At 46.4% G+C, this 18260-nt stretch overlaps 1 protein-coding gene across 2 annotated transcripts in view; it reads right to left on the bottom strand.

Annotated features, from left to right (window-relative positions):
• Positions 1-18260, bottom strand: part of LOC123507353 — a 146852-nt gene that overhangs the window by 10502 nt on the left and 118090 nt on the right. For both annotated transcript variants that reach the window (XM_045260136.1, XM_045260137.1), the window contains one exon: positions 15372-15622. In XM_045260136.1, the coding sequence (XP_045116071.1) occupies positions 15372-15622 (251 nt within the window). The remainder of the gene's footprint in view (positions 1-15371; positions 15623-18260) is intronic.

The raw sequence follows: 18260 nt of genomic DNA, 5'->3' as shown, positions 1-18260 counted from the left end.
AGCTCCGCAGTTAAAACGGATGCCACTGAAGGAAGGCTGCAAGACCGATAAAAAGAGGGGAAAACCACTGCGTCGGATTTGGAGCCATCAGTAAAAACAGTGATATCATCAGAATGCATAAAAAAGTGTTCTAAAAACCGTGTGTGGGACAGAGCTGGCAGAAAATCCTTCTTGCCATCCATGGCAGGGCAAAATGAGGTAACAGGAAGCTGCCAATAACCAAATCGCTGGAGACGGAAAGAGTACACAGGAGTGGGGTCGATAGATAACTCTGCCATGAGATTTGCAACACGTAGGCCAAAAGGTTTAGGGAGACTCGGTCGAGTGACATACGCCTGCGAGCGCGAGTCCCACAACATTGACACACAGGGGACAAAATCTGGCAGACGGTGTGTGCGAAACCAACACCGGAGTATCAAATATTTGCGCCGGAGGTTGAGCAGCAAGAAACCAACATCCACTAGAAGGCTAGGTATTGGAGATGTCCGAAATGCACCCGTAGCCAAGCAGACCCCAGCATGATGCACGGGGTCAAGCGAGCGTAGTCGTGCATCTGTTCCGGATGAGTAGATCTCACAGCCGTATTCCAGCTTTGGAAGTATGAGTGTACGGTGAAGCAACAGCAACGTGTCCCTGTCCACACCCCAAGAGGTATGACTTAAATCCCGAAGAAAGGATAGTGCCTGCTGACAAGACGCCTTAAGAGAGCGAACATAGGGAACCCAGGTGAGACGGTTGTCAAATAAAACGCCAAGATATCGAGTCGCCTCCACGCATGAGAGGCGTCTATTAGCGAGGTATAAATCCGGGTCTGGATAGACACCACGGTTGCGACAAAAATGCATGGCTACGGTCTTCGAGGTGTATAATCGAAAACCATTCATGTTGGCCTAACTGGACACCTTATTGATCGCCAGTTGGAGCTTGCGCTAAATCAGTGACATCCTAGAAGCAGCAAAAGAGATGCACAAGTCGTCCACATATAAAGAGCTGTGAATGCCATCCGGTAGAGTATCTATAACACCATTTATTGCAACTGCGAATAGCGTAACACTAAGAATACTTCCCTGTGGGACACCGTCATTTAAAGCTGTAGCATCGGAGAGAAAACTCCGAACTCGAACCCGTAAAAAAACGTCTGGATAAAAACTGCTGGATAAAAATAGGAAGGTGGCCACGAAGGCCAAAGTTAAACAAATACTGTAAAATGCCATGACACCAAGCCGTGTCGTAGGCCTTCTCCAGGTCAAAAAAGACTGTTACTTGATGGTGGTGATTAGCGAAGGCCTCACAAATGGAAGACTCTAGAGATAAAAGAGCATCAGTAGTAGACCTCATCTTTCGGAAGCCGTACTGTACCGGTGACAAGTACTTCCCCCTCTCCAAATACCACATGAGTCTTATATTTACCATCTTTTCTAACCCTTTGCAAATACAGGACGTTAAAGATATAGGAAGGTAGTTCGTAGCCTGAAGATTATCTTTCCCAGACTTCGGAAATGGGAGAACCACTGCCACAGCCAAGAAGATGTTAAGTCACCGGTATGCAAAATCATATTATAAAGATTTAAAAGAAAGTTAAAAGCAGTGTCAGACATGTGGCGCAAGAAGGCATAAGGTATATCATCTGGCCCAGGAGAAGAGTAGTGACACTGGGACAAAGCAGTCCACAACTCAGAAGCAGAGAAAGGGACATTATAAGACTCCATTCTCTAGCAGTGACGTGCGCCCGGAGCTGCAGGATGCCTTGGGGAAACACTGGCAAAGTGCTCCACGAAGAGGTCGGCGACATTCCTAGGGTCTGCCACCGTTCGCCCAGCAGACAACAAAATTGATGGGGAAGGAGCAGAATACTTCCCAGCAATTCGCCGGACTTTGTTGATAGACATCCGTAAGAGGGGTGCGGACGTTTATGGAAGAGACATAGGCTTTCCACGAGGCTTTTTGTGCCTCTTTCAAAACGCGGCGGGCCCGAGCTCGGCAGCGCCGAAAAGCTTCCAGGCACTGCGGTTCTCCACGATGTCGCCGGAGACGAGAGAAAGCTTCCCGTTTCTCTTTTACCGCTGCAGTGTATGCTGCGTTCCACCAAGGAACGGGACGCTTAGTAAAGCGACCTGACGTCCTAGGGATTGTCTGGAGGGCTAAAGAAATAAAAAAAATCGGTAAAATAATCAACAGCTTCAGCACAAGTAGAAAAGTCAGCCAGCGGACGGGTAAAAGAGCTAAGGTCTGTGAATCGACGCCAATCTGCCTTGTCTAAAACCCAGCGTGGTGGCCGGGACTTTGGCTCAGATTTCACAGATATCAATAGAATCGGAAAGTGGTCACTACCGTGTAAATCTGGTAGGACTCGCCAATTAAAATCAAGTAAAGAATTAGATGTACAAAGAGAAAGATCGACAGCTGTAAAAGTCCCAGTTCGAGTGTGGAAATGTGTAACATCCCCAGAATTTAAAATCTCCAATCCCTCATCCTCAATAAAAGAACCGATTAAAACCCCACGAGGATTACCAGCACCTTCATCCCACAATGGGTGACGGCCGTTAAAATCTCCCAACAAAAGAAAAGGCGAAGTCAGCTGACACAACAGGCCGCCAAGCTCACCCCTGGAGACAGGAAGCCGAGGAGGGAGATATAAACTGCAGATGGTGTACAGTCGTCCCATAAAGACCTTAACAGCAACAACCTGAAGGGGAGAGTTAAGTTGTACCGGGATAACAGGTATATCCTGACGGACTAGAATAGCTGTGCCACCGTGGTAGCCCTGGTCAGGGAAAGAAGTGTTAAAAAAGGTACGATATCCAGGAGAATTAGAATAAGTACTATCACCTATCATAGTCTCTTGTAGAGCTACTCAGGCGCGAAGGCCTCTACAGTTCCATTGTAGAAGCTTGAAGACGACTATTTGGGTGCAGTGGACGACCGAGCCTTTTGAGGCTGCCCGTGACTGACCTGACAAGAGATAATCAAACGACGAGAAGACAACGGGAGTTGAGATGTGCCGGGTCGTTGTACCTCAGCCTTTCGGCTTATCGGTGGGTGATGCGAACTATCATCACTATACTGGTCCTCGGAGGACGAGGATCAGGCAGGACTGCACTTTCCGATACAGTTGGTCCACGGGGGACGGCTGTGACAATATCATCGGACGTCTCCATGCTCAGACCGTCTTCATCATAAGAAGCCCGATCTGAGACGGAGGGCGTCACAGAAGGCTGGACAGAAACTACTGGAGCTACCCTAGCAGAGCGGTCCCTGGAGGACTCACGATTATAAGCACCTGGAGAAAACTGCTTATGCTGAGCTAAAACTAACGACTCCGCAGAGCCGCGCTGCCTCTTAGTTAGACCTTTGAAAGGCTTAGGAGATACAGGTGGCAAATGGACATCTACTACATGGGTGACTTTGGTCAAGTTCGTATTTTTCTCGTCACTTCTAAGAGATGATTCAACCGAGTCATCAGCCAAAATGGCAAACCTGTTAGCCAGATAAACAGGACCACTCGCCCCAACAGAGCGAGAGGTAGCAGGAGGAGTTGTCTTCGGACCGGCAGACTCAGCCGAAGAGCGAGCGGCCAATGAAGCATATGATGTCGCACCAGTACCGTCCTTCTGGCGGTACAGGAGTTCACGGCGGGCGCTACCGAGGCTGATAAACGGACTATTGGCAAGCTGTAGAATGTCCTGCTCCAGGCGATACCTGGGGCATTGCATGGAACGTACCTGGTGAGCATCACGACAATGAAAACAATAAGCTGCACCATTGTAATGCTCCTCTGAATGCGAGTCGAGTGCAGAGCAATTACAACATCGGGAAGCTTCCTTACACGAGCTTTTCTGTGACCGTACTCACAACATGAGAAGAACTGAAGAGGGCGAGAAACAAAACACATCACCCTAAGGTTGATAGGACCGATATTAACACGGTCAGGAAGGGTGGACCCAAAAAAGGTGAGAAGGACCATGTTGGAGGAGTTCCTCATCTTAGTCACCTTTTGTACTGAGCTTAGTCACATTGCTAGTATTTCCTCTTCTGCTTTGCCATAGTTAAAAGTGGGATGAGCCTTAACAGTCTCAAACATGCTGTCAGAAGGGCATGGGAGATGTTGCAACATCCCAGCTTGCGTAAGATCTTTTGCTCGCACAAGCACCCCCTTCCCATACTTTTATCAGATTCCCCTCAGGAATCGTGCCGATTTCTTTGAACAGGTACCGGGAGGCATGAATGAAATTCCCAAGCCTATTTCTATAGTACGCCACAAACCAACGTGGAGGTGGGATCTGGCGGATTGCTGGAACTGAATTCTCTAAGTAGTTTTCAAAAACATTTGGGATGTAATCTATGTCACTGTCTGAAATATTACGTGACTGGATAAATTCAGTTTTAAAGCCATGGCCGGCGAGGGGCAGAGATGCTACATGTTCATAAGCTAAACGGGCTTCATCACATGACATAAACGTCACATAGCAGCGGTTAAAAGGAAAGTCCTTATCATAAACAAGTCGAATGCGAACAACCGTACCATACGCCTTGAGATGTGAGTGCAAGGCGTGATAGGAAAATGATGGGTTAACATTTACCATCAAGAGGGTCATATGCAGCAGAAATGCATCCCTCAGAAGAACTCCCAGAACAGGAGACTGCTGTGGGAGACCCTTGTGGAAGGGAATCTTCCTTCCCAGTCAGACCTGATGATGACGTCTCGTGGGCCAGGTCAGCCACCTCACGAGAACCTGACATCTTTTTGTGTTTAACCATATGTATAAAGTTACACAAAAAAATGGCTCCAATGGCAAGGGAAACCACCTACTGGGACTACAATGGGAGGCAGCGCTGGCTGCCATGGACGGGGTAACTCGTCCCCATGCGGACCAGTCGTTTTAAAAAAAGGTCCCACATGATACGAAAGTTTGTCCACGACAGAGCTGAGACCCCCCTCCCAAAGCATCCCAGCCTGGACACCCAACCATCCAGCACAGGACGGCCCTTATTGGGCGATCCCTCCAGCGGGTGGATCTGTTGGTCCACTGGCAGCCTACTTAGGAACCATTTAGTCTGGCCCCTCACTGGCGAACTTACTAGCATGGGTAGCCCTTTCCCCCTCGAAAGGGCAGAGCAGGGGCCTAAGCCCCCTCTAGCCTAGCTCGCCAGGTCACGGGGGCACGCAAGCCCCCCCCACCACGACAAGGTGGTTCCCTTATGTTTGGGCCGCCCCTTCGGAACGACCTTCCCTCTTACCTCCAGCTGCATGGCTCTCAAGTCAAGTGAGCAACCCATGGATGTCAAGAAGTTCAGGCACTATTCCTCTATTTCCGCTACGTAGACTGGCAGAACTACCTTAGCTCCTGCCAGCTGAATCTGCATGTCCACAGGTCCCTATAGTCCAGTGTAGGGCCCTGTTACACCGCACAGCCGCTCCGAAGACTCTGGTAGGTAGCGCTCTTGTAAAACATCTGGCCTTACAATGGTCTGTCAACCACCATGGTACACGTATTGCCATCGATCCACCCCTCAACATACACACTCCCGGCAGCTCTCCTGTAAAGAGTCAAAGGTGTGGCCAGTTGGTATTCACAGGCTGGTGGTTGCCCCAGAGTACCAGCCTTTCTTAGTTTCCCGAAACTCCTCTAGTCTCGAAGTCCCTTGTTGTCCTGGCGCTTGCTTTCTTATTCAGCTCTCCCATCTCGGGACACTCCATTTTGATGGGCCCAGGCTTGTTACAGCTCCAGCACTTGGGGATCCTCCTGGTCCTACTGCAGGAACAATCCTCGGCTCTGTGCCTGACCCTGGCGCAGTTCCAGCAACTGCCACTGAAATCATTGCTTTCTCCCAACGCCGTCCTCTGGGACCGAAACCTGGAACTGCCATCCATCCTGGAGTTTGATGTACTAGATAGTACATAGGACTCAAATTCCAGGGCCCTTGCTAGTGCCTCAGCCAAGTTCTTCGGTTGTGGTTGTTTAACCTGGATCTTGAGCTCCACGCTGTCCAGGGTATCAACAAACTGGTCTCTCACAAGCACAAAAAGTATGTCAGGGAGTGCTCTCGGGTACGCTCTGTGGGCTGTACCATCTAGTTTCTGAGCAACAGCTTGGAGTGATTCACCTCTATTCCTCATCCTGGTGCGGAACCTTGCCCTATATACTTCATATTGGTACTTAGTCCCGTATCTCTGCTCTAGGGCACGCACCAAATGGGAATAGCTGCCCTTCTCCTCTGGGATTAATTGGCTCAATACCTCCAAGGCAGAATCCTTCAAGCTGGTGATCAACTGTACCCCTCGCTGCCGGTCGTCCCATCCATTCTGTTTGGCAAGAAGATCGAACTGGGCCTTGTATGCTTCCCTGGACACCTTACCGTCAAATTCCCGTGGCTTCCTTCTGATAAGGTCAGCACCAACTGCAGAGTTACTCGAGTGTGGCTGGAAAACCAAAACAATGATGTTCAGTCAAGGATTCGGTAACTGCGTCCCTGGCATACTTCACATGGCGTGACTGGTGTTGTGTCCCACCATCTGCTGCTGTGACCACTGAAGAGGCGGGTTAAAATAAGGTGCCGCAACATCAGTGGTAATTTGGCGCCGCTACGATATATTAAAAAGACATCGTTAAATTAAAAAGACATCGTAAAATAAAAAAAATATAAAAAAACTAAAAGCAATTAACAACTACAAAAACAAAGTAAAATTCTAAAATAAAAACTAATTAAATTACAGTATACAATAGAAGTAATAAAACATTAAAAAAACATATAATATAATCAAATCAAATTCACAGCTTTGGGAGAAGTCCAGCTTCTCCCCAAAATCTAAAAACGTCATGGCCCTGGGCCAAGCACTCTGGTCCAAGGACCTTTGAGATATAATAGACACCGCTCGTAATTCGATCAAACTAGGGCACTCTACCAACAGGTGCCGCACGGTGAGCGGCACCAAGCAGTCATCACAGTAAGGTTGTGGGTCCCTGGTCAGGAGGTACCTTTGGTAACGTACGTGTGACCTATACGATGTCGTACCAATAAAGTCTGTGGACGGCGATCCCGGACATGGGTGTAAGTCCACTGAGGGAGTGTGGAAGTAGTAATCTCTCCAATTTTCGAGGTTGCGACCCCCGTTGGCCATATTCTCTGCCAAATTGCTGCAATCGCCACACGAATTGCATGAAATACATCTCGATACGGAACAGGGGAAGGAGATGGAGCGCGACTTGCTGCCTCTTTAGCTAGGCGGTCTGCGTGTTCATTCTCTGGAACACCTACGTGACCAGGGACCCAACAGAACCCAACACGATATCCTCGTTTGGTAAGAAGATATAGCCACTCCAGGGCTGATGTAACCAAAGGGTTAAGGGAGATAGTGCAAGAGAGCATTAAAAGCACTGTGACAGTCACTAAAAATTGAAAAAGACGAAACCGGGAGAGTAAAAATAATTTGTAAAGCTAGGACTATGGCAGACAGCTCCGCAGTAAACACGGAGGCTACCGAAGGAAGGCTGCCAGACCGATAAAAAAAAAAAGATGGGAAAACCACACTAAACAGAACGCCTGCGTCGGATTTGGAACCATCAGTAAAAACGGGGATGTCATCAGAATGGATAAAAAAAAGTGTTCTAAAAACCGTGTGTGGGACAGAGCTGGCAGAAAATCTTTCTTGCCATCCATGGCAGGAGGGCATATTGAAACAACCGGAAGCTGCCAAGAACCAACTCGTGGGAGCCAGAAAGAGTAGACAGGAGTAGGGAGGAGGATTTGGTGTTAGGCGCCACAACAGCAGAGGTCATTTGGCGCCGCATTAAACTATCTATTTAAAAAAAAGGGTTTAAAACAAATCGTAAAATAACTAAAAGCAAGTAAAAACGATAAAATTAATGGTAAGTAAAAACTAAAATCTACAATAAAATACATAAAACATTAAAATACATATAATAAAATTAAATAAAATTCACAATTTTTGGAGAATGCCAGCTTCTCTCAAAAATCTAAAAACGTCATGGCCTTGGGCCAGGCATTCTGGTCCAAGGACCTTTGAGATATAATAGACACCGCTATCTCTACCGCGACAACGGTAGAGGTAGCTGAGTCGAAACTATATCAAACTAGGGGACTCTACCAATAAGTGCCGTACGGTAAGCGGCACCAGGCAGTCATCACGGTAAGGTTGAGGGTCCCTGGTCAACAGGTACCTTTGTGTAAGGTACGTGTGACCTATACGCTGTCGCGCCAATAAAGTCTGTAAACGTCGATCCCGGACATGGGTGTATGTCCAGTGAGGGATAGAGGAAGTAGTGATCTCTCCCATTTCCGAGGTTGCGATCCCCGTTAGGCATCTCCTTTGCCAAATTCCTGCAACTGCCTCACGAATTAGAGGAAAGACATCTCGAAAAGAACAAAGGCAGGAGATGGAGCGCGACTTGCAGCCTCTTTAGCGAGGCGATCTGCCTGTTCATTCCCTGGAACACTTACGTGACCAGAAACCCAGCAGAACCCAACACGATATCTTCGTTGTGTAAAAAGGTATAGCCACTCCAGGGGTGATAAAACCAAAGGGTTAAAGGATATTGTGCAAGAGAGAGAAGTAAGAGCACTGGGACAGTCACTAAAAATTGTAAAAGACGAAACCTGTAGAGTAAAAATTATATGTAAAGCTTGGACTATTGCAGACAGCTCCGCGGTAAAAACGGATGCCACTGAAGGAAGGATGCCAGACCGATAAAAAGAGGGGAAAACCACACTAAACCCAACGCCTGCGTAGGATTTTGAACCATTACTAATAACGGGAATATCATCAGAATGAGTAAATATGTTTTCTAAAAACCGTGAGTGGGACAGAGCTGGTGGAAAATCCTTCTTGCCATCAATGGTAGGAGGGCATAATGACACAACAGAAAACTGCCAATAACCAACTCGTGGGAGCAGGAAAGAGAGGACAGGAGTGGGTTCGATAGATAAGTCCGCCAAAAGATTTGCCACTCGAGGGCCAAAGGTTTAGGTAGACTCGATCGAGTGAAATACGCCTGCAAACGCTAGTCCCGCAATATTGACAGACAAGGGACAGAATCGGGAAGACGGTAGGTGCGAAACCAACACCGTACCATCGAAGACTGGCGCTGGAGGTCGACTGGCCAGAAACCAGCATCCACTAAAAGGCTAGGTATTGGAGATGTCCGAAATGCACCCGTAGCCAAACGGACCCCAGCATGATGCACGGGATCAAGCGTGCGTAGTCGTGCATCCGTTGCGGATGAGTAGATCTCACAGCCGTATTCCATCTTGGGAGGTATGAGTGTACGGTGAAACAGCAGCAACGTGTCCCTGTCCGCACCCAAAGAGAATGGCTTAAAACCCGAAGAAGGGATAATGCCTGCCGACAAGACGCCTTAAGAGAACGGAAATGGGGAACCCAGGTGAGACGGTTGTCAAATAAAAGGCCAAGATATCGAGTCACCTCCATGCATGAGAGGCGTCTATTGGCGAGGTATAAATCAGGGTCTGGATGGACACCACGATTGCGACAGAAATGCATGACTACTGTCTTAGAGGTAGAAAATCGAAAACTGTTCATGTTGGCCCAACTGGACAGCCAATTAGAGCTTCCGCTCAATCAGTGACATCCTAGCAGCAGCAAATGAAATACATAAATCATCAACATATAAGGAGCTGTGAATGCCATCTGGAAGAGTATCTATCACACCATTAATGGCGACTGCGAATAGTGTAACAATAAGAATAATTCCCTGTGGGACACCATCATTTAGAGCAGTAGCCTCGGAGAGAACACTCCCAACTCGATCCCGTAAAAGACGTCTGGATAAAAATTGCTGAATAAAAACAGGAAGGTGGCCACGAAGGCTAAAATTAAACAAAGAATGTAAAATGCCATGACACCAAGCCGTGTCGTAGGCCTTCTCCAAGTCAAAAAACACTGTTACTTGATGGTGGTGATTAGCGAAGGCCTCACAAATAGAAGACTCTAGGGATAAAAGAGCATCAGTAGTAGACTTCATCTTTCGGAAGCCGTACTTTATCGATGACAGGTACTTCCTCCTCTCCAAGTACCACCTGAGTCTTACATTGACCATCTTTTCTAATACTTTACAAATGCAGGACGTCAACGATATAGGTCGATAGTTCATAGCCTGAAGATTATCTTTCCCAGGCTTCGGAAATGGGAGAGCCACTGCCACAGCCCAAGAAGTTGGAAAGTCACCGGTTTGCCAAATCATATTATAAAGATTTAATAAAAAGTTAAAGGACTGTCAGACATGTGGCGCAGGAAGCCATAAGGAATATCATCTGGACCAGGAGAAGAGTCATGACACTGGGACAACGCAGTCCGCAACTCGGAGGCAGAGAAAGGGACATTATAAGACTCTCCTCCTGTGGAAGAAAAATGTATGCCGAGAGATTCCATTCTCTGGTGGTGACGTGCTGCAAGATGCCTCCGGGAAACATTGGCAAAGTGCTCCGCGAAGAGGTCAGCGACAGTCCAAGGGTCTGCCACCGTTCGCCTATAGTCCGACTCAAATATGAAGGCCGCTGAGGGGAGAGACCTAACGGGTCGCCAAACATCGTACCACATGTTTCGATCTCTTCATTAGCTTACATCTTAATGAACTGTCATAAAAGTGTATTCCTCTAAATATCTACTAAGGATGTATAGAGAGCTTTGAATATTGTTTTAATGTAATGAAGACAATTATTTTGTAGAGATACCACAAAATGTAGCACCACTGCTTTCCAGCGTTGCTACTTTTCAAGGTTGCATATGGGTGAGGTCAACCTCTCTGACCGCTGATAATACCCAGGTCAAATCAGTCGCTCCTCCCCTCCTTGTCGCAACCTTCATAGTCGAGAGAAGTTAATTATTTACAGCATCAACAAGTTCTGCTTATAGGATTCTTTTATTATCAATGTGGAGGACACTTCTGACTAAAAACTGTCTGATTAAATAGCTGAGAGAGGATTATGCCTACAGGGTAACACCTCTATAAAAATAATGCACCTTAACTCTTACCTCATGGGTGGTGTGGAAAAAGAGTATAATAGAAAAAAAATGCATGTCTACTTGTCTATTTTAGCAGAGAGAGAGAGAGAGAGAGAGAGAGAGAGAGAGAGAGAGAGAGAGAGAGAGAGAGAGAGAGAGAGAGAGAGAGAGAGAGAGAGAGTGTGTGTGTGTGAGTGTGTGTGTGTGTGTGTGTGTGTGTATGCCGTCACAGGAGAACCAATACGTAAACTGTTGAGACTCGCCCAAGCAGGATTACACACACACACACACACACACACACACGTGCATGAGAGAACTATATAGTAATAAGAAACAGGAGGAAAGTAACAGAGAGAGAGAGAGTAGTAACTAGAGAGAGAGAGAGAGAGAGAGAGAGAGAGAGAGAGAGAGAGAGAGAGAGAGAGAGAGAGAGAGAGAGAGAGAGAGAGAGAGAGAGAGAGAGAGAGAGAGAGAGAGAGAGCGGAAGAGATGGGCGTTTCTCCACCCTTCAGTTTTAATCCTATAATTGGGGCTGCGACGATTGGCGACGCCGCAGCCGGGGAATCCACGATAGGTCTCCCCCCTCAGCGGCATTTATATTTGAGTCGGACTATAGAAGACAACAAAACTGGTGGGGAAGGAGCACAATACTTCCCCGCAATTCGGCGGACTTTGTTAAAGACATCCGTAAGAGGGGTGCTAATAGAAGACACATAAGCTTTCCAAGAGGCTCTTTGTGCCTCTTTCAAAACGCGGCGAGCCCGAGCTCGGCAGCGCCGAAAAGCTTCCAGGTACTGCGGGTCCCCACGATGTCGCCGTAAACGAGAGAACGCCGCCCGTTTCTCTTGCACAGCTTTAGTGCATGATGCGTTCCACCAAGAAACGGGACGCTAAGTAAATCCACCTGCCGTCCTAGGGATTGTCTGAAACGCTACTGAAGTTAAAAAATCGGTAAAATAATCAACAGCCTCAACACAAGTAGAAACGTCAGCCAGCGGACGGATAAAAGAGCTAAGGTCTGTGAATCGAGGCCAATCTGCCTTGTCTAAAACTCAGCGTGAGGGCCAGGACTGTGGCTCAGAGTTTACAGATTCCAATAAAATCGGAAAGTGGTCACTATCATGTAAATCCAGTAGGACCCGCAAATTAAAATCGAGGAAAGAGTTAGATGTACAAATACAAAGATCGATAGCTGTAAAAGTCCCAGTAGGACTGTGGAAATGTGTAACATTCCCAGAATTTAAAACCTCCAATCCCTCATTCTCAATAAAAGAACCGATTAAAACCCCACGAGGATTACTAGCACCTTCATCCTACAATGGGTGACAGCTGACGCACCAGTCCGTCAAGCTCACCCCTGGAGACAGGAAGCCAAGGAGGGAGATATAAACTGCAAATAGTGTAGGATCGTTCCATAAAAACTTTAACAGCAACCACCTGAAGGGGAGAGTTGAGATGCAAGGGGACAACAGGTATGTCTTGACGGACAAGGAGAGCTGTGCCAACGTGGTGGCCTTGGTCCGGGAAAGGAATGCTAAAAAAGGCACGATAGCCTGGAGGACTAGAATAAGTACTATCACCTAGCATAGTCTCTTGTAGAGCTACACAGGCTGGAGAGAACTCCGTCAATAAAGGTCGAAGTTCCCCCCACGAGGCGCGAAGGCCTCTACAGTTCCACTGTAAAAGCTTGAAGATGAGTATTTAGATGCAGTGGATGGGCAAGCCTTTTGAAGGGGCTGCCCGTGACTCACCTGACTAGAAATAATTAACAGACGAGAAGACACCGGGAGTTGTGATGTGCCGGGCCGTTGGACCGCTACCTTTCGGCCTAGCGGTGAGTGATGCGAACCATCATCACTCCTACCGGTCTTCGGAGGACGAGGGTCAGGCTGGACTCCACTTTATGACAGCGGGTCCACAAGGGACGGCTGTGACAATATCATCGGACGTCTCCATGCTAAGTCCCTCCTCATCACAAGAAGCCCGATCTGAGCGGTGCCGCTTGGTCAGGCCCTTCAAAGGCTTAAGCGATACAGATGGGATATAGACATCTACTACGTGGGTTACTTTGGTCAAGTCCGTATTATTTTCGTCACTTCTAAGAGATGACTCAACCGAGTTATTGGACAAAAGGGCAAACCTGTTAGCCAGATGAACAAGACCACACGCCCCAACAGACCGTGAGGTAGCAGGAGATGTCTTCAGACCGGCAGACTCAGTGGAAGAGTGAGCGGCCAATGAAGCATAGGATGTCGCACTAGTACCGTCCTTCTGGTGGTACAGGAGTTCACGGCGGGCGCTACCGAGGCTGATAAACTGACTATTAGCAAGCTGTAGAATGTCCTGCTCCAGGCAATACCTAGGGCATTGCCTGAAACGTACCTGGTGAGCATCACGGTAATGGAAACAATAAGCTGCAGCATTGCTATGCTCCTCAGTATGTGAGTCTAGTACAGAGCAATTACCACATCGAGCAGCTTCCTTACACGAGCTTTTACCGTGACCCTACCCATAGCATGAGAAACACTTAAGAGAGCGAGAAACAAATCGCCTCACCCTAAGATTGATAGGACCGATATGAACACGGTCTTGGAGGGTGAAACCAAAGAAGGTGAGAAGGACCATGTTGTAAGAGTTCCTCATCTTAGTCACCTTTTGAAATGAGCTAGGACACATTGCTAGTATTTCCTCTTCTGGAACTTCATAGAGATCTTGGCTATAAACACAACCTTTGCTATAGTTAAAGGTGGGATGAGCATTTAAAGTATCAAACATGCTGTCAGAAGGGCATGGGAGATGTTGCAACATCCTCGCTTGCGTAATATCTTTAGCTCGCACGAGCACCCCCTTCCCATACTTCTTCAGATTCCCCTTAGGAATCGTGCCGATTTCTTTGGCAAGATACCGGGAGGCATGGATGAAATTCCCACGCCCATTTCTATAGTACGCCACAAACCAACGTGGAGGCGAGATCTGGCGGATTTCTGGAACTGAATTCTCCAAATAATTTTTAAAAACATTTGGGATGTAATCCATGTCACTCTCTGAAATATTACGTGACTGGAGAAATTCAGTTTTAAAACCAGAGGCGTCAAGGGGCAGAGATGCTACATGTTCATATGCCAGACGGGCTTCATCACATAACAGAAAAGTTACATAGCAGCGGTTAGAAGGAAATTACTTATCATAAACCAGTCGAATGCGAAGAACCGTACCATACGCCATGAGAAGTGAGTGCAAGGCATGATAGGAAAATGATGGATTAACATTTACCATCACAAGGGAGTCATTTGCAAGCAGAAATGCGTCCCTCAGAAGAACTTCCAGAACAGGAGACTGCTGTGGGAGGCCCTTGTTGAGGGGAATCCTTACTCAGACCTGAAGATGACGTCTCGTGGGCCAGGTCAGCTACCTCACGAGAACCTGAATGTTTTTTTTTGTTTTCCTATAAAAAAAAAGTTACACAAAAGATTGGCTCCAGGGGCAAGGGAAACCACCTACTGGGACTACAATGGGAGGGAGCGCTGGCTGCTGTGGACGGGGTACCTCGTCCCCATGCGGACTAGTCGTTTTAAAAAAAGGCCCCACATGATACGAATGTTTGTGTACGACAGAGCTGAGATCCCTCTCCCAAAGCATCCCAGCCTGGACAACCAACCATCCAGCACAGGACGGCCCCTACTGGGCGATCCCTCCAGCGGGTGGCTCCGCTGGTGCACTGGCAGCCTACGTAGGAACCATTTAGTCTGGCCCCTCACTGGCGACCTTACTAGCATGGGTAGCCCTCTCCCCCTCGAAAGGGCAGAGCAGGGGCCTATGCCCCCTCTAGCTTAGCTCGCCAGGTCACAGGGGTACGCAAACCCCCCAACCACGACAAGGCGGTTCCCATCGGGGGGTGTAAAGGTAATGGGAACTGAAAGGTAAATTATAAAACAACTGCAAGGAAAGGCATTCCAAAATTAAATATAATTATTGGAGTCAACTATTTAACTAAAATTCTTTAATTAAATGAACAATGACAAAAAATGGAAAGTAATACACAAAACCAGTTCTCTTTACAAAATGGATACTTTATATAATGAAAATACGTTGGATGATGAATCAAAATCCAGTCATCCTCCCCAAATCTTCAAATATGACCAACTTGATAATATGCCACTACCTTAAAGAACAAATAATCAAGATAGGGACATATCTTTAAATGAAATTAGATGATGTGAATACTGGATAACTGTGTCCAAACATATTTCAAGATATAATACCCGTTGTAAAGTTAGAAGTGCAACACAAGGCAGAAGATGGCACGCCTAGCTTTTTGATACATTAGATTATAAACATGACCACTATTCACATACTTAGCAATAGACTTACCTCATTAAGTTAATTTTACCTGACATAATGAAGACGTGAGTAATCATGGGCAAGTTTGGACGACTGCAGATGATGAAAAAATATGTCTAGGAGAAAGTGGTAGACTCCTCCTTGCTCTTTCTCCTCAGAACAGTTATTTTGTGTTGAAGGGGTGGGAAAAGTGGAGACGGCCAGTACCATTCGGATGTTGATGTCCATGAGGCGTCGGGTGAGCCAAACTGTAGGGTCATTAATCTTATCCTGGTCTCCTACGCTGTAAAGGTCCTCAATCTGTCAGTGCAATAGTAATAGGCATCAATAAGCTAGTTACTAAAATGGTGGCCTACCCTTGGTTTCCGAAAATAAGAAAGATGTTTCCCCCAGTTAATTAGTAACCAAAATCCAAGTAAGAGGCAAGGAAACCTTCTTCTATACTTTTCTTCCTTATTCAAATACCCATAGACCAATGGGATTCTACTAATCATGGTTATTTTAACAGCTTCACTAATCTGGATATCATCTACTTATTCTTGATTCTCTATCGATTTTGGGTGGGGATCCGTCAAACGCATTTGCAAAGACCCCACGGGAAACTCACTTCATGGGTGCCCCATGGTGTGGCTGGAATTTCTGGCGGTTTTGGCAGTACATATTAGTACACAAATACTTCAGATCTTTCTAGAAGTGTATTGAATTTCATTGATAATACAGTACTGGCGACGCACAATACATAAAAAAAAAGCTTGCAGTAGTGATGGGATGCACCAGTTTTGGCTCGCGACTGAGGGAGTCCTTGTGTGAGTGAAAACGGCAGAATGAGAAGTCTGAATGCGAGCGTGAGAGCGAGTAGTGTTAAAGAACGCTTTTATGTGATTTTCCCAGCTTAAGGATTGGAGATAGAAAGATGAAGTGGCCAGTGGTAGAACAGTAATGGACAGATTCTGGTCAGTGGGATGGATGGATGGATTTTATATAAGGCGCCGCAACGGCTAAGGTCGAAAAGGTTTAAAAATATATATATAAAATAACTAAAAGAAGTTAAAAAAAAAATAGAATAAAAAAAAATATAAAAAATATATATAAAAAACAATGAAACTATATAAAACACTAAAATACAAATAAAATAAAAAAAATCACAAATAAGGGAGAAGGCCAGCCTCTCCCAAAAAAACGAATACATCATGGTCAAGGGCCAGACACGCTGGTCCAAGGACCTGAGATATGTGATAAACAACGCTATCTCTAACGCGACAGCGGTAAAAGTAGCGGTGAAGTAACTCGATCAAACTAGGGCACTCTACCAACAGGTGCCGCACGGTGAGCGGCACCAAGCATTCATCAAAATAAGGTTGAGGGTCCCAAGTCAGGAGAAACCTCTGCGTAAGGTACGTGTGACCTATACGCAGTCGCGCCAATAAAGTCTGTAAACGACGATCCCGGACATGGGTGTATATCCATTGGGGGATAGAAGAAGTAGTGATCTCTCCCATTTTCCAGGTTGCGACCCCCGTTAGCCATCTCCTCTGCCAAATTGCTGCAACTACCTCACGAATTAGAGGAAAGACATCTCGAAACGGAACAGGGGCAGGAGATGGAGCGCGACTTGCTTCCTCTTTAGCGAGGCGATCTGCGTGTTCATTCCTGGAAGACCAACGTGACCAGAGGGGGGGGTTTAAAATTAGGTGCAGCAATGGCGGAGGTCATATGGCGCCGCTAAAATTCCTAATGGAAAACAAAAAGGTTTAAACGCAACGGCTAAGGTCATGTGGCGCCGCTTCAAAAAATTAAAATGGCAGAGTAGTTATAAAAACTATATAAAAACAGTTAAAAACAAAACATTATTTAAAAACTTAAAAAAGACAATAAAATGAAATAAAATATTATAATGCAATATAAAATAAGAATAAAATTCAAAACTTTGGGAGAAGCCAAGCTTCTCCCAAAAATCTAAAAACGTTATGGCCCTGGGCCAGACACTCTGGTCCAAAGACCTTTGAGATATAATAGACACCGCTATCTCTACCGCGACAGCGGTAGAGGGAGTGGTGTCGTAACTCAATCAAACTAGGGCACTCTACAAAAAGGTGCCGTACAGTGAGCGACACAAAGCAGTCATCACAATAAGGTTGTGGGTCCCTGGTCATCAGGTACCTTTGTGTAAGGTACGTGTGACCTATGCGCAGTCGCGCCAATAAAGTCTGTGCACAGCGATCCCGGACATGGGGTTTAAATAAGGCGCCGCAACATCAGCAGTCATTTGGCGCCGCTACGAAATGTTAAAAAAGACATCGTAAAATTAAAAAGACATCGTAAATAAATAAATAAAAAAATTTAATAAAAAAAAAAAAACTAAAAAAACCAAAAAAACTAAAAACAAAGTAAAATTCTGAAATCAAAACTAACTAAAATATAGTACACAATAGAAGTAATAAAACATTAAAATACATATAATATAATCAAATAAAATTCACAGCTTTGGGAGAAGGCCTGCTTCTCCCAAAACACGAAAAACATCATGGCCCTGGGCCAGGCACTCTGCTCCAGGTACCTTTGAGATATGAGAGACACCGCTATCTCTACTGCAACAGCGGTAGAGGTAGCGGTGTCTTAAGTCAGTCAAACTAGGACACTCCACTAGGAGGTGCCGAACCGTTAGCGGCACCAAGCAGTCATCACAGTAAGGTTGAGGCTCCCTGGTCAACAGGAGCTTATTTGTAAGGTACGTGTGACCTATACGCAGTCGTGCCAATAAAGTCTGTGCTCGGCGATCCCGGATATGGGTGTATGTCCACTGAGGGATAGAGGAAGTAGTGAGCTCTCCCTTTTTCGAAGTTGCTACCCCCGTTAGCCATCTCCTCTGCCAAATTACTGTAACTGCCTCACGAATTACAGGAAATACATCTCGGAACGGAATAGAGGCAGAAAGAAG

This window comes from Portunus trituberculatus, chromosome 22 (assembly GCF_017591435.1).
Source record: "Portunus trituberculatus isolate SZX2019 chromosome 22, ASM1759143v1, whole genome shotgun sequence".
NCBI classification, from domain to species: Eukaryota; Metazoa; Arthropoda; class Malacostraca; order Decapoda; family Portunidae; genus Portunus; species Portunus trituberculatus.
Note: the sequence above shows the minus strand (reverse complement) of the source record. Positions and strands in the feature narration are given on the sequence as shown.